This window comes from Stegastes partitus, unplaced genomic scaffold (assembly GCF_000690725.1).
Source record: "Stegastes partitus isolate 25-593 unplaced genomic scaffold, Stegastes_partitus-1.0.2 Scaffold209, whole genome shotgun sequence".
Lineage (NCBI taxonomy): Eukaryota > Metazoa > Chordata > Actinopteri > Pomacentridae > Stegastes > Stegastes partitus.
The window spans coordinates 559361-574984 of record NW_007577940.1 but is presented as its reverse complement, the minus strand read 5'-3'; the positions used below and the strand labels follow the sequence as shown (position 1 = coordinate 574984).

General features: G+C 39.8%; 1 protein-coding gene across 1 annotated transcript in view; it reads left to right on the top strand.

The window, feature by feature from the left end:
- slc4a5b (solute carrier family 4 member 5b) overlaps positions 1-15265 on the top strand; it is a 52914-nt gene extending 37649 nt beyond the window's left edge. Inside the window, exons 21-27 of the mRNA XM_008280776.1 lie at positions 258-436; positions 590-662; positions 1071-1139; positions 1722-1895; positions 2326-2490; positions 5658-5710; positions 14983-15265. Of these exons, the coding sequence (XP_008278998.1) occupies positions 258-436; positions 590-662; positions 1071-1139; positions 1722-1895; positions 2326-2490; positions 5658-5710; positions 14983-15265 (996 nt within the window). The remainder of the gene's footprint in view (positions 1-257; positions 437-589; positions 663-1070; positions 1140-1721; positions 1896-2325; positions 2491-5657; positions 5711-14982) is intronic.
- Positions 15266-15624: the final 359 nt, after the last annotated feature.

Sequence of the window (15624 nt, the reverse complement as noted above, 5' to 3'; positions counted from 1 at the left end):
TAAGGTGAGCACACTCTAAAACCACTCCCACCTCCAATCACCGTGGTGCTGAATGCACGTTTGCAAAGCGCATGCACACACACACGTACACACACGTACACACACGTACACACACACACAGAGACCATTCACAAAACCCTGGGAAACCCACTTGCCCCCCTGTATGGCTCCTACAGTGGTTGTAAAAATTGCATTTAATCATTCGGCCATGCGATCGTGGATAGACCTGAATGGCTTTATGCTTCTTGTCATTGTAGAAGGGCTGTGGCTACCACTTGGACCTGTTCTGGGTGGGTGTGCTAATGGCGGTGTGCTCCTTCATGGGTCTGCCCTGGTATGTAGCAGCCACTGTCATCTCAATCGCACACATCGACTCTCTGAAGATGGAGAGCGAATCCAGTGCCCCCGGAGAGCAGCCACAGTTCCTGGGAGTCAGGTGAGATCATCCTGACACAAAAATGTATCCACTTATTTGGCATCAATATTTCGAAAAACCATAATGTATTGTCAAGCTATTCTGACACTGTATGGGTGTTTATGGTTCTTCTCCACTGTATGCGTCAATAAAATGATATTGTTTTATTTCTAGAGAGCAGAGGTTGACAGGCATCCTGGTGTTTGTTCTGACGGGACTCTCAGTCTTCCTCGCTCCTGTTCTTCAGGTCGGTTGGAGACAGATATGCTAACAGAGATGGTTTGACTGATATTGCTTTTCCATTGGATCTGTTGGTTTTATTTCACACTTAGAGGACTCCTGACTACCTTTTCCACTGGTAGCCCTGGTGCTACTAACTTTCCTGATTGCTTGCGCCAGCACAATTTGGTCTCTCGCTCTCATTTTGGTGGAGCATTTCCACAACGGTGAATCCACCCTGCATGCTGATGAACTTGTCTTTGCATACCCTTGTTTTGCATTGATGTAAACATTGAAGGAAAGAAAAAGTAAAGTAACACTGCCTGTCCTGGGCAGGGCCCCCAAATTAGTCCAAAAGGTTGTGTATGCGACCATTTTGGTTGTAGTCTGGGGCCCTGACTTGCCGTTTAATGTTCTGCTGTTCTGTTTGTCTCAGTACATCCCCATGCCAGTCCTCTATGGAGTCTTCCTCTACATGGGAGTGGCCTCACTGAGTGGTATCCAGGTATGTTGAAGTTCACATACATGCAGTATATGCATACAGCTTTACACAGTAACTTATATTTGAGTCACAGGTGAAAGCTAAAAGATTACTTAAGGTTTTTAAAAATACAATGTGCTTAGGACTCACAAAGGGCAGGAATAATTGATTGATGCTTCGCCTTTCAAACTGTGTAGGGTTCATTAATTAAGAGATAAGATTTACCTTAATATATCCTCAAAGAGATTTCTGTGACAATAAAATGCTTCATATACAGAGTAAAAATAAATATATATATCAGCAGAACACTGTATATCAAATGCTGATTAGGTATGCATTTTAAACATTGAAATAACATTTCAACCTAACATAACATAACAACACAACACCTAATTTTCATTAGCTTCAAATACTGAAAATACAGACTTAATCCACATAGTTTACAAATCTTAACTGAATAACTTGTCACATTTCTGCACAATAAATTTACGTGCATGGGTAGTGAAATGCTTTCACTCTGTAAAGCTCACTACTGAAGAGTATCATCTGATATTTGAAGAATCTAAGAAGAAACGTCACCTGACAACATGTTCTGATCTGTTCCAGTTCTGGGAGCGAATCAAGCTCTATCTGATGCCATCCAAACACCAGCCAGACTTCTCCTTCCTGCGTCATGTCCCCCTCAGACGTGTCCATCTGTTCACCCTTGTCCAGATTGTCTGTCTGGCTGTCCTCTGGATCCTCAAGTCCACATTCCTGGCTATCATCTTCCCAGTAATGGTGAGTGTGTTACTGTGTGTCTTGGATACACAGTGTGTTTTTTTTGTGGTATTTATCAAGGTATTAGACAGTAGCATGTTCTTTCGGTAACAGGGGTAAGAATAGAGGCTAAAAAGGTTCAGTGGTCAGCTATAAGATAAAACTTCAGAAACGTCATTGAAGATGAGGAAACATGACACCTGACAGTCGAGCAATACGCCCTGGTCTCTTGTGTAATGTGACCAAAAACTGTACCAAGACATAGATGTTGTATCAGTAACATCACCTACAACGGCAGGAAGCAGGAACTACAGAAACAGAACAGTTCAGGGAGAAAAATCTGGCAGTCTGTTACTTGATCCCGACTTTTACTCTTGAGGCGGCGGTTTGTTTACACTGCTGATGAAGTAACCTGTTCATCAAGTGCAAACTGTTTTTCATGTGTGTGTAGATTCTAGGTCTGATGGTTGTAAGGAAGCTGCTGGATCTGATGTTCTCACAGCATGACTTGGCCTGGCTAGATGACATACTGCCCGACAAAGACAAGAAGAAGAAGGAGGATGACAAGAAAAAGAAGAAAGAGAAAAAGGTGGCAGAGCCGGAGAGCGACGAGGAGGTGAGAATCTCTTTTCTTGGTATTCACTGTGTATTTAAATGTGTCACTCCATCTGTTGTGGGTGTGTCTTCCTGGGTTTGTTTTCTCTGACTAATACTGTATGTTTCTCCTCTCTGTCCCACAGTGTTGCTGAAAAGGCACTGTACAACACTTACTACAGTCTTCTTGTCTGTCCGTTCCTCCTTGTAGTTCCATCTGTTCACCTCTCCCACGTTGCTACAACATTTTACAAACTAGCCTTATCTTGTGAGATCCCTGTTTGTCCTGCATGCCAACAGCCTCCTCTATCTGTCCCTCAGCCCATCAGCTCTGCCCCCCCTCCTGTGAAGATTCACATGGAGGCAATAGAGCCCCACGCAGAGCCAGACCCCTCCCACGTTAACCCTTCTACCCAAAACCAGACCTTTGACTGTGAGTACATCAACCATTTCCTCCACCTATCATTGTATCCGTGTAATTTGTTTTTCTCATCTCTGATGCTTTGTAGTAAATGAAGTGCTGATAGAGAATTTGATAGATGTTGCTTGTGACCGTGGATGAATTTCAACTAAACCTACTTACAATGCATTGTGTACCTGAAGTTTGGTTTGTATAAGTGCGGTTGTGTCAATGTATTACCTACATTAGATGGCAGTTGGTGCACCCCCAATTTGTTAAAGCAGGCAGGAACACCTTCATTACTGTGGACGTGTTCTGAACCTCCGTTGGTTTAAGTGTGTGTTATAGTGAGACTATTGTCGCCGCTTCTTCTGGGAACTGACATTGCTCTCTTCAAAGCCACCAGGCTCCATTTGTGGGGGGGGCATATTCTAAATATAGCGTACACTTGAACTTATATTGACTTTGGTAAGGGGTTAAAAATGTTTTGCTGCAGAACTTGTCCACAGCAGTGCATTACTTAACTTCAATGCAGTTTCCTGTCTTCTCCGCCAGACTCCTAGTGTGCACTAATCACCATCTGTAGGTAACACCATGACTGTGCATCGTTTGTAAATAAACTCATCTTTGTTACAATAAACGCAACCACTGCATTTAGATGGCCACCATTTAGATAAGTCTGTGTCTATTCATGGTATATCTAAGTGCTAAAACAAAAGCAACGGAACCTGCTTGAGTTTTTTGCACATACTTCACCTATTCTTCGAAAGGCTTGTTTAGTTTTGTCTGCTGGGGAATCAGTGGAACTGAAACTCCTGTGAGGACAATGAGTCATGTGAATCAAGGTGGTAACGGGTGTTAAGCTGTCTGGTTGGGGTATCTCAGGACTGCATTGTAAAAGGCACGCTGAGGCAGAAGCTTGTCCACCCTGAAGACAGAACACCCAGGAATAAGCAGAACAATGGAGTAGTTCAATGCAGTAAGGAGCACATAGACCTGTGCATTGGATAAATGGCACAACACAGGAGAGCCAACTCTGCAGGACTCAGCAGTCGACCTACAGGTGGACACATTTTTGCCACAGAAGACCAATGGTGAGAAGTATCCATCTACGTCAAGCTGTAATGACCATCGCCACAGAGAGAAGACTGTCTAGGACACCACTTGTCAGACACTTAAGATGCAGTCTTGACATCCCTCTACAGACAGCTTAACACCCATTCACCTTGACTTATGTGACCGGAACCACAAGGCAACAGTCCACTTACGAGATTCTGATGCAAGAACTTCACATCATATCCAAAACTCAACTGATTTAGTCAACAAGGTCCAGAAAGTGAAACTTCACTGTCTCACCAAGGACATTTCATTATGGGGCCCCCCCTGGAATCGAACCGCCAACTTAGTCCAAGTACTGGACAACTCGCTGGAGTCTTAGTCAGGGATCAGCAGGTGCTCCCAGGCTGGCGGACCCCCTAGAAAGAGGATAAGACAGAAAAGGAGGCAGAAGTAAAGGGACGACAGGAAGAGGAATGGTTGAGGTGTGGTCCTGCTCCCGAACCTCAGCCAAAGATTTTATCTCCATTTAATTATGGGAATCCAAAATTGTGAATGTGAATAATATTTGATTGACTGTACAGCCCTATCATACAGACCAACACCTACCAGGACATGAAGTCAAGGTGTTTAAATAGCCCATTCAAAACAACACATGTTGAGCCAAACCCTAACCCTAACCCTAACCCTAACCCTTTCTAAGGAAAGAATAAGACTAACATTACAAATTTACCCAACAAGCTTAAGTGTTAAGGTTAGGAGCCTACAGTATAATATGTTATAAAAATTTCACTGGTTAAAATAAATATTAAGTAAATTAAATATTCATGAATAAACCTACCCAAATTTAAATATTAATGTTAAGACCCAACAATGTTATTTATCAAATAATTCACCTGACAAATTTAAATATTAATGTTAAGACCTAGCAATGTTATTTATTACATAATTCACCTAAAAAAATTAAATATTAAGATTACGACCTGTCAATATTATGATATAAATTTACCTAAATAATTTAAATATTAAAGTCAATAGCCTACAACATTAATTTTTATGTAAATGTAGCTGACTGAATTTTAAATATTAATGTTGATACAGCAGAGTGTTTGATCTTCTCCAAACTCAACAACTCAGTGCACTTCAGATCCAGCAACACTCTTAGACAAAAGCAGTTTCAGACAGAGGCTAAAACAGCCAAATCCAAGCCGAGCACTGTTATACATATACAGTCTAATGCAGCAGGGAGTGCACAGACCTATGTATGGAGGAGACTAAACCACCACCACACAGGAGAGCAGCTTCTCAGGACCGCACTCAGCAGCATCTAAAGGATAAGGGATGCTCCTTTGACGAAGGAAAATTCACATTGTGGAAAGAGAACACAGACAGTTTGAGAACCAAAGAAATTAGGTTGTTACCGTAGCAACCAGAATTATCATGACCTTGATGATTCTACGCAAACAAACTTAAAAAGCCTTTCAGTTGACAGGTGAAACGTCTTAAAGAACCAATCCATTAGTTAAATATTAAAACACGTCAGTGGTCCAGAGCAACCTCTAAAGATGAACTAGTTGAAAAAAAATGCACCAGATTCGAAATCTGTTTTCTGATGGTTCTATTTATCTCTTTGTGTGTCTTTGTTTGTGTTCATGTTGCTCTGCACTCGTGTTCACTTACCTGTGTATGCTTGCTTTGTGTTGTTTTGTACATGTCTGTGTGTTTCCTTACAGGAGATGAACCCCTACTCGACAGTCACATCCGATCAAAATGAGCTAGACCGCAGGTACTGTGTGCTGAAACTGCACGTGCCCTACAGTGATCTGATATATTCACCTGACAGGAACACTGGCTGGGACAACACTGTCACTTCTAGACAACCACACACATAGTTACGTCATAGAAACACACAGTTCTCAGCTGCTGTGTCACTTCTATCTATATGTACAGTATGTTGGATGGTGATTTTAGGCTTCAGCATTTTCAGCTGTAGAGTATATTTGGATTGCTTACATTGTTTTCACATTGCAAGCATGTACAGTAGAGCTCACATAGAAATAACTTTCATAGAAACTACTGCATACAGTGCAAGACATAAATCTTAATATTTAGTAAGTACTCAGTAAAGTACATTTGACTCTGTGGGCTCCTCGCTGCTTCTCTCTACCAGCTGCTTGCTTTTGGGCTGTTGTTCCTATAGTGCTTTGAGAAACAGGAATTATAATGCTGCCATGGATTCCATAAGTTACGCTATCGGCTACAACTTGACCGTGTTTTTTTTAGTATGTGTTTGTTTACATATTGATTATTACATTTAGCAGGTCCTGTTATCAGTTTATTCATGAATGTACAAACAGCCATCACTGTATTACTGTAATACTGAAGGAAACTTTAAAACGTGTTGATTCTCAGGCAAGTTCAGGGGCCGGTTTCACAGAGATGGTTTTTAGACTGATACATAGTGTTAAGTCAAGGCTTGATTTGTTGAATCCAGATGATTCCAAAAACTGTCTCTACAAAAATCAATCAAATAGTTCTTGTAACAAACCAATGACTCATTTTGCTTTTTTTCCAGCTGATCTAGGAAAAGGAAATGTATTTGATATAATCTAATGCAAACTAGACAGTTTCACAAAAAGAAGACAGACTTATTTCAAGTGTAAAAAATTAGCCACACTCTAGAGCTAATTAATCAATTAAATGATTAGTTACCAACTATTAAATTATTTGCCTTGATAGTTGATTATTTGGTTTAAATAATTAAAGAAAAAACAAATTAAAATTCTCTGACTGCAACCTCTTAAATGTGAACATTTTCTGGTTTATTTCCTCGTCTATGACAGTAAACAACGATTCTTTGGGTTGTGGACAAAACGAGACATTTACCATCTTGGGCTTTTGGAAACACTGATCAACATTGTTTTCCGACATTTGCAGCCTATCACCTTGATCACTGAACTAAATGATTTTTTTCATTCTTTTCTGGTTCCTTAAATGTCTGTGATAGTCCTGTCAGCGGTGGGATTCATAATGTTGACTGTTGTTGCAATTTCTTTTGTCATCTGTTCTTTTTTCTGTTTTTCCCCAAAAATATCCTTACAACTGTTAAATTCTTCCAGAATGCAAGTTTTCTTTTGGAATGATCAGTGATTTGACATTCAGCCGTATTACTTAAGGTCTTAATTTACTCAGAATTCGACAAACTACTGTTGGTTAGATCTGAGCCACAGTTGGTGTCTCTCTTTGTGAAACCAGCCCCTGGAAGTTTATAGAACTATTTTTTTCCTATGATTTCCAAACCAGACTTACAAAAGTTATTTGTGACAATATCTTTAGAAAGTGTAAGTCACACTGAATTTAATATTATATATACTTCTGACTTCAGGATCAAGATTTCTGATCAGATGGTTTTAAAGGACCTACAGGGTAACACTGGTTTATTTCTGCCATTAATATGTCCAGTGTGTCTCCATGGGTTGTGCTAACTTTGCATTCCCTATCTCCGGAACAAGTTGAACAAATATGCAGTACTTGCTGTCTGACAGCTGGCTTTCCACAACCTCTGACATGTAAACAGATTGCCAGATGTGGATGAACATGCAAGTCAGGATTGCAAAGTGAGCTGATTTCAGAGTTTGCTTTCAGTCAGACAGAAAACAAACTTTAGTTGGAAACCTGCAGGAGCCCATTCGTGCTGCACTTAAACTCTACAACAAAGGTGAAGTTTGTAAGACCCATGGAGCCACAGCATCCGTATAACTGAGGAATACACCAGGTTAAATTAACCTGAATTATCCTCTAATTACCTTTAAGAGTGGTGTCTCAAAGGCCCTGCCGGTGAGATTGCTGGGACAAACCACCATAACTGATACCTATGTGGCACCAAATATTGTAGCGATTTCCTGAAAATGTAATACAATTTCCCCTAAACTAATGAAAATGTAATATAACCGAATAATGTAATGACTTGACTGATAATGTAATAAAAGCTTCCTGACTGATACTCTAATAATAATCCAGAGTTCTACATTTTGTGTTCAACCTTATAGAAGGTGCTACCTTAACCCAAACCCTTGACCACAATTTCCAACACTGCCTCATGGAAACACCCTCAAAGCAACTTTACTGACACTTCCTTTGAAGAGGATGTGAATCAGAATTTGTAACTCCTACATACATGACACCTGACGTAAACACACATAACCTGTCAGAAATGTTTGTTCCACCTGGTTATAAAGTACCTGGTCACTCTTAATGCCTGGAACCTTTAGCCCCAGAAATTTTTTAAGTAGCCAAAAGGATCCCTTAGACCATTGGTTATCTGTTTTTCCACTTTGGTCTGAAGAACTGCAAAAATTTGGCAAATTGGTCCACTGAGGTCTAAATAAGGGAAGACTGTTTTTACAGGTCTTTTTTTGTGCCTGTCTTTACTACAAACTGCTCCACTCGTGTCAAGTAAGTGGCGGTAGAAACTATACATCAACAATGATGCCTTATAAAGGCAAGAACAGATGACACTGTAACAACAGTAAGCATGGCTGAGATTTACAGGTCCCATACTGTGGCCTTTTTCCACAAATGAATGCAGGTCTTGTGTGTCCCCACAATCGGTCTTTTAATTTTTCAGTTCAAAATGCTGCAAAGATCGTTTATTTCACCATGACTGTATAACCCCTGGTTGAAGCCTTAGTCAAAATGAGCTTTTTCCCTCAGGAAATTAGGAGCTCCAGGAAGAACACACTGAGTTGGAGATGGACCACTATTGGTCAGTCAAGTGTAAGGAAGCAACTGGGTCTAACTGTTTCTGCCTTGAAAAGATGGTCGGCCAACTAATTGTGGAGGGAGTCTGAGGAATAGAAGAAGTAATCATTTTCTAACAGCTTCTGTTTTACACTAACAAGTTTATAACAACCACAAAATACAGTGAAAATGGATTTTCACCATATGGGACCTTTAAAGGCATTAGATATGACATTCAGAACCACCAGATGTCAGAATCTGCCACGTGGCCTGCAGCTCAGTCTGACTCATTGGTATCAGCCCGCCATTGGCTGCTCCTGTCAACCAACTTTCTCCTCTTCTGCTATCAAATTGTTGCCGTTTTCCATATCCATGTTGCTACAGGAAACAACAAGGATTTGGATTGTGCAGTAACTGAGCCCTGATAGTTTTTTTTTTTCTTTGTTCTGGGAATTATCCATTTTAGTGATAGTGCCCATCTCTCCCTGCATGCAGATGTTCAATCAGGAAAAATTCCACCCGTCACTATTTTGAGGGAACATCAAAGCTCCATCCTTAACTTAGCTCGACCCATGATGACTGTGATTAGTTTAATGAAAGTATAAACAAGCCAGAGCACTTTTTCCTACAATAGCAGAATGATAGCGTAGTGCAACATATTGTACAGAGTAGACTGACTAAGTGATATATATATATATTCTTATTTTTATGTTTTTAAACGTACATTACTTGGCTACACGTCTCAAGTGAGGGACACCAATTTATTACTCTTGTGCTTTTGGTTGCATGAAAATGTATAGTTAAGGGAACTTTTGCTCAGATTTATTATGTATAACTTTAACTAGGGTTGCAACTAGCAAATATTTTCTTGACTGTATTATTGTAGTGTAGTGTAGTGACTGTAGTATTATCTGTAAAATGTCAGAAAATGGTGAAAAAATATCCATCTGAGTTCCTCAAAACCTAAGATGACCAATGCCTTGTTTTGTCCACAGCCCAAAGATATTCAGTTTACAGTCAGAAAAGAGGAAAGAAACCAGAAAATATTCACATTTTAAAAGCTGTAATCACAGAATTTAGGCTATTTTCCACTAAAATGTTACTCAAACTGATCTGTTGGTTATAAATTAAATAGTTGGCAATCATCTGTTTTGGAAAAAAAAGATCCACCATGTTGTGTAATAATATCATTAGGAAGTCTCATGACATTATTGGGTGTTTCAATCACATGAAATGACAGTGTCATTACATTTCGATGAAATTAGTCCGTTATAGCTGTCCCTCATTTCTTCCTCTGCTTCCCCCCTTTAACTCCCCCTCCTCCCCCTCACAGTTTGAAAAGCCCTGCTTTACAATTAATTTTAATTTATTTAACGCCGCTGGAAGGAGCCTCCTGCTGCTTATATCACTGCAGCTGCTAGCAATTCTAGATTGATATTTAAAACCATTTTTAACGGCTGCAGCGTGTGTAAATTCTGCATTACCAACTGGTTTGTCACTCTGACCTGCTTCTGATGATGCAAACAGCATCTGCCAGTTTCATTAGGATTATCACTGTGCACCTGACTGAAGTGTAGATTTCAGGTCGGTTATCCCTACTGTTGATTCAGAGGATAATTGTGTGAATGTTAGTTGTGAGAAGTTACATTGAGGAACATGTCTACAAGCAACTTTTTAAAAAATCCTAATCCAAGTAAGTGCCCCAAATCACTCAAACCCACTGATCAGAAGTGTTACTATCAGTCAGAGCTTCAACCTTTACATTAATTAATTAAAAGTTATTTAACAGGCTACAGCTTGTTTTTTTAGTATATGATTGTTTACATGTGTATGATGTACAAACAGCCGTCACTGTATTACTGTGATACTGAAGAAAACCTAAAACCCTGATGACTGTGAGTCAAGTGTAGGACCCGGCTTCACAGAGAAAATTTTTAAACTGTATCAGTTTTAGTTTGTTCTTTTTTGGCATGAAAAATAGTAACCAGTGGGAAAAAAGAAAATACAATTCTGTTTGTAAACATTATGTCAAAATTATGTCTTTTCAAAAATAAAATAATATTTCTTAAAACGAGCTAGAAGACAGTTTATCTGGGAGAAGAAAATAGTTTTAGATCTGGTCTAATACAAACTGCACAATTTCATAAAAGGACAGGAAGACTGACTTATTCTAAACCTGCAAAGTTGGACACCTCAGTAGAATAGAAAAGAACAATTTTTTATTTATCCCACATTGGGGGAAACTTACACGCCACAGCAGCATCCAAAAATATAGAAAGAAAAGTACAAGAATATAACAATATTTAATAATAATAGTATTTACATTGAAAAGAAAAATAGATTGTGCAAATTCGCACAGTGAATTTGATACATAAAAATGCCAATGTTTTCAGTTTGGTCAACATCAGCAAGTGATGCTGATGTACAGTCTTATAGCAGTTGGCAGGAATGACCTGCAGTAGCGCTCTTTCTTGCAGAGAGGATGTTTGAGTCTGCTGCTGAAGGAGCTACTTAAAACCCCCCACAGTGTCAGGGGTTGTCCATGATGGATGTGAGCTTTGCTAAGCTTTGCTGGGGGAAATTTACATGCCACAGCAGCATCCAAAAATATAGAAAGTACAAGAAAATAACAATAATTAAGTAAACTGCAATTGCCAGGACATGCGAAAAGTCTCTTGGCAGGTAAAACGGCCACGAACCAACCGCCAGCAGTTCAACATCCCTCGTGCAGCGCAGCTCTTTAATGCTAACGTGCCCAGCATTACACCATCTCTCATTCACATATATGGCGAGTCCCCCGCCTTTCTTCTTTCCACTCTCCCTCAAGCTCTGGTCTGCTCTGACCAGTTGAAATCCGTCCAAAGGACGGAGCGAGTCTGGAGTGAGTTGGTTCAGCCACAACTCTGTGAATAACATAAGGCTACATTCCTGATACTCCCACTGCAGCCAGGTCAGTGCTGTTAGCTGCTAGCTGCTAGCTCTTCCGGCCCGTGAGGGAGAGATTTCCCATGATGATGGACGGGACGGATGGCTTGTACCGTCCACTCTTCTCCTGAAGCTTCACTCCTGCCCTGCATTCCCTCTTCCTCCAGCTCATCGGGGATATCCAGTCTCTCCCACGATGGTGGCTTGGCCTGGCTTAGTGCGAACAGTTTCTCAATGGCTCAACGGCCCGCCAGACGCGGCCTCCAAAAACTCCCAAAAAAAGCAAACAACAGACAAACCAAAACATGCATCTGCATCTCCACTTTTGTGGCACAGCTGTGTGAAATTAAAATATTTGAAAGATAGAAGAAAAACCAAAGTAAATAGCCAAAAACACAGAAAGTAGGTAAGAGCCGCTGCAACTGACTGCCACTCTCACGGCGCCATAGCAAAAAAAAAAAAAAGTAGAACAAAAAAAAAGAAACAGTAGAGCTGGGTGAGCTAGAATGATTAGATGTCAATCTATTAACTTCATCCCCAACTGTTTTGATAATTGAGAAAGCTTTTTCAATGTGAATATTTTCTGGTTTCTTTCTTCCTCTGTGACAGTAAACTGAATATCTTTGGGTTTTGAACAAAACAAGATATTTGTCATCTTCGACTTTGAGAAACACTGATTTACAAGTTTCACAATTTTCTGATTTTTTATGGACCAAACAACGAACAGATTGACAGGGTCGCGGGGCGACTGGAATCTATCACAGCCGACTCAGGGTGAAGGCAGGAGACACCCTGGACAGGTCACCAGTTTATCACAGGGCTACAGAGAGAGACAAACAACCAAGCACACTCACATTCACACCTACGGACAATCTAGAATCACCAATTAACCTCAGCAAGATTTTGGACTGTGTGGGAGGAAGCTGGAGAGCCCAGAGAGAACCCACCCTGCACGGGGAGAACATGCAAACTCCACGCAGAAAGATCCCGGGCCGTGAATTGAAACCAGGACCTTCTAGCTGTGAGGCTGTGAGTGTTAACCACCACACTGCCATCAAAACAATCTGAATTCTTAAATTAATCATCCTTCTGTGATTGAATGCTCTGGAGTACTACTAAAGAACAGGTATTGAAAATTAAAAAAAGAACTGATGGCAGGCTGATGAAAGGAGACATTAGAAGGTATGTTTAAAAATAAACGTTTAATATTATTTAAATGTAAATATGCTGGATGTAGTACAGTGTAAAATATATTTTCAACTGATATCTTTAAACTGTTTACTGGTATTTTACAGATTTTCCCTGTTTTATTAAATTGAAGAAAATATCGAGTACAATCACAGAAAAGATTATCTTTTATGATGTTTGACCATAAAATGACACAGTTTTACTGTATTTAAATCAGAAAAATGTTATTATACAAATATATGCCACTATGTAAAATAAACATTATGTATATTAGGAATTGCAAGATGATAAATCATTTTTTTAACTGTTGATTTTTCCTGTTCTGTTAAATTAAGTACAAAAATAGTCCTAAAAGTATTTTATTCTTTCACAGTGAATTTAAAATCACAGTGTTTTACTGTATTTTATCTTATTTATAAAAATCTCATTATTTCACAGATATTTACTGTTATTTTCATCATTTTTAGTTTTGATATGACAGTATTCCACCGTTTTTAAATCTTTTTTTGTGGTCGTAACGTTGCCATATTTTAACCATGTTTTAATTGTTTAATTTTGTTGGGGTTGTTTTGTGTTGGTGGTGACACATTACCAAAGTAAGTCATCAGTTTACTCTGATTACTTTTTTGTTGAGACAAATAAGTTAATGTGTTGGTTTTGCAGTTCAGGTATGTTACCATAAAAATGTGTTTTCTTGTTCTCTCTGCTCCACTGCAGTCATCTGACAGCTCTGGTTGCTGCTCATTTTGTATCTTCACATTAATGTTGTGACCCCCCACATTTAACCCCTTGCTGGGGGTCACTGTGTCAGAACATCATTCCAAATAATCCATAAATTAAAAAAAATATGTAATCATGTTACACATTTTAAGTACATTTGGCTGAGAATACTTGTGTTCTTTTTTTCCTAAGATTGAAGTAAAACAAAGAAGCTTTAGAATACTAAACATGTTGCCTTTTAATTATCACTCCACCATTCCGTCACCACTCCTTCATCTCTCCTTCACCACTGCTTCATCACTCTGTCTTCACTCCTTCTTCACTCCTTTATCACTCCTTCACTCCGTCTTCACTCCTTCATCACTCCGTCTTCACTCCTTCTTCTATCCATCTTCGCTCCATCTTCACTCCTTCACCACATCTTCATCACTGCTTCATCACTGCTTCATCACTCCTTCACCCCTCGACAACTCTACAAACTGATGCAGAACACTGAAGCACACAGCTTCCACTTTTAACTGGATGCTTTGTGTATTTTAGAGCTTGTGTCAGTGACCTCAGTTTATTAGAAACACTGAGATAAATCTACTGCAGAACAATCTTAGAAAAAACCTGAAGTAGGTTTCCACTATACTTTACTAAAGAGAAAGATACATGGAAGGAAATATCATCTTAAAGTAATGGTTGTTTTGCTCCTTCTGGATATTTACTCACTGTGGCTCATTTTTAACTTGAACATAAAGTCTATAGAAACAGAAACACCATGACGAGAAGAAGAGAGAACTCAAACATGTCTTCTGTGACACATTTAGCTTGTCAAAAATCATAAAAAAGTTGAATTTCATATTTGGCATCAACATGTCCAACATTTTCTAACAAATGTTCACAGGTGTTACCAATCCTGGATAAAAGGTGGTTCTACATGTTATAGATATTTAACTATTTATATTTTCACACTTCTCTGCACATCATCTCTAGAAAAATACTTTGTTATTCTGAATGTGTCTTCCAACAACTTGCTCCTCTGTATGATGCTACATTTATTTTATTGATCCAGTATGTTTTGTTTTCCTCTCTTTTCTCTCTTGCCGTCTTCTCTCTGCTCTGTGGAAACACTGCCTGTAGTTCAACTGAAAACTCTCTGAATTTTAGTCACTTGATTGTTGGTCAAAGCTCAGTCAGTCATGGAGAATTATTTAGACTGATGATTTGTTTTTTTCACAGAATCTGGTGCAAACACTTTGTTTTTGGTTCGATTTTAAATGAGGCATGTAGAATAAAGCGATTTTGATCACATATCAGGATTTTAAGCTTGGGTTCTGGCTGATAAATGGTGTAGTTTGGATGATATTTAGATGAAGTTCTGATAGACTACATGATGTACTCTATGGAGGAGGATTTTCTGGAGGTCTGTTGTGTTGCACTGAGCTCGCTGTTGTAAACTGAGACAGAGAGTAACAGTGTTCCACCACCACTGTTCCTCAGCATCACTCTGCACCTGAAGATCTCCTGCCCCTCCTCGCCTGCCACCTCCCTGACCAGCCTCGCCCCTGCCGACCCTCCTCCGCCTCGCCGGCCTCCACACCAGCCACAGGTCAGCATTCGGGTGGAGTCAGACTGCGAGGAGTCCGGTTTCTACTCCTCACAGCAGCAGCAGCAGCAGCAGTCGGGCCTGTACCCTCCTCATCAAATATCTGAGCCCCACAGAGACTGCTCCAGAAGGCCACATCCTCCCTACAGTGACTCCTGCGCTGAAACCGTCCTGTGACCTGAGCCACGGTGCAGAGTGTTGCATGCTGGTTACAGCTCCTCATGCGTCGCTTCACACTCAGCCCTCCCGACACACTAACAGCTCCATCATTAATTGGATTTCTATCATGTTTTATTCAGATCCTCAGACTGTCCGAGCACTCAGCTCAGTGAACGAATCTCCTGTAGTGACACGAATAGAGAGAGACAACCGAAACGTGCTAATAATGTATGAACCCTCTGTGAACTTGTGTTAGGCCTCATCAAGAGCTTTAGTTTTTCTTCTGCATTTTAAAAGTGGTAGACAAGAGGAAGATTTGTGTGAATTCTCGATGTAAAGCCCCCAAAAATGCAATAAAATGACATTTAAAATCTGTT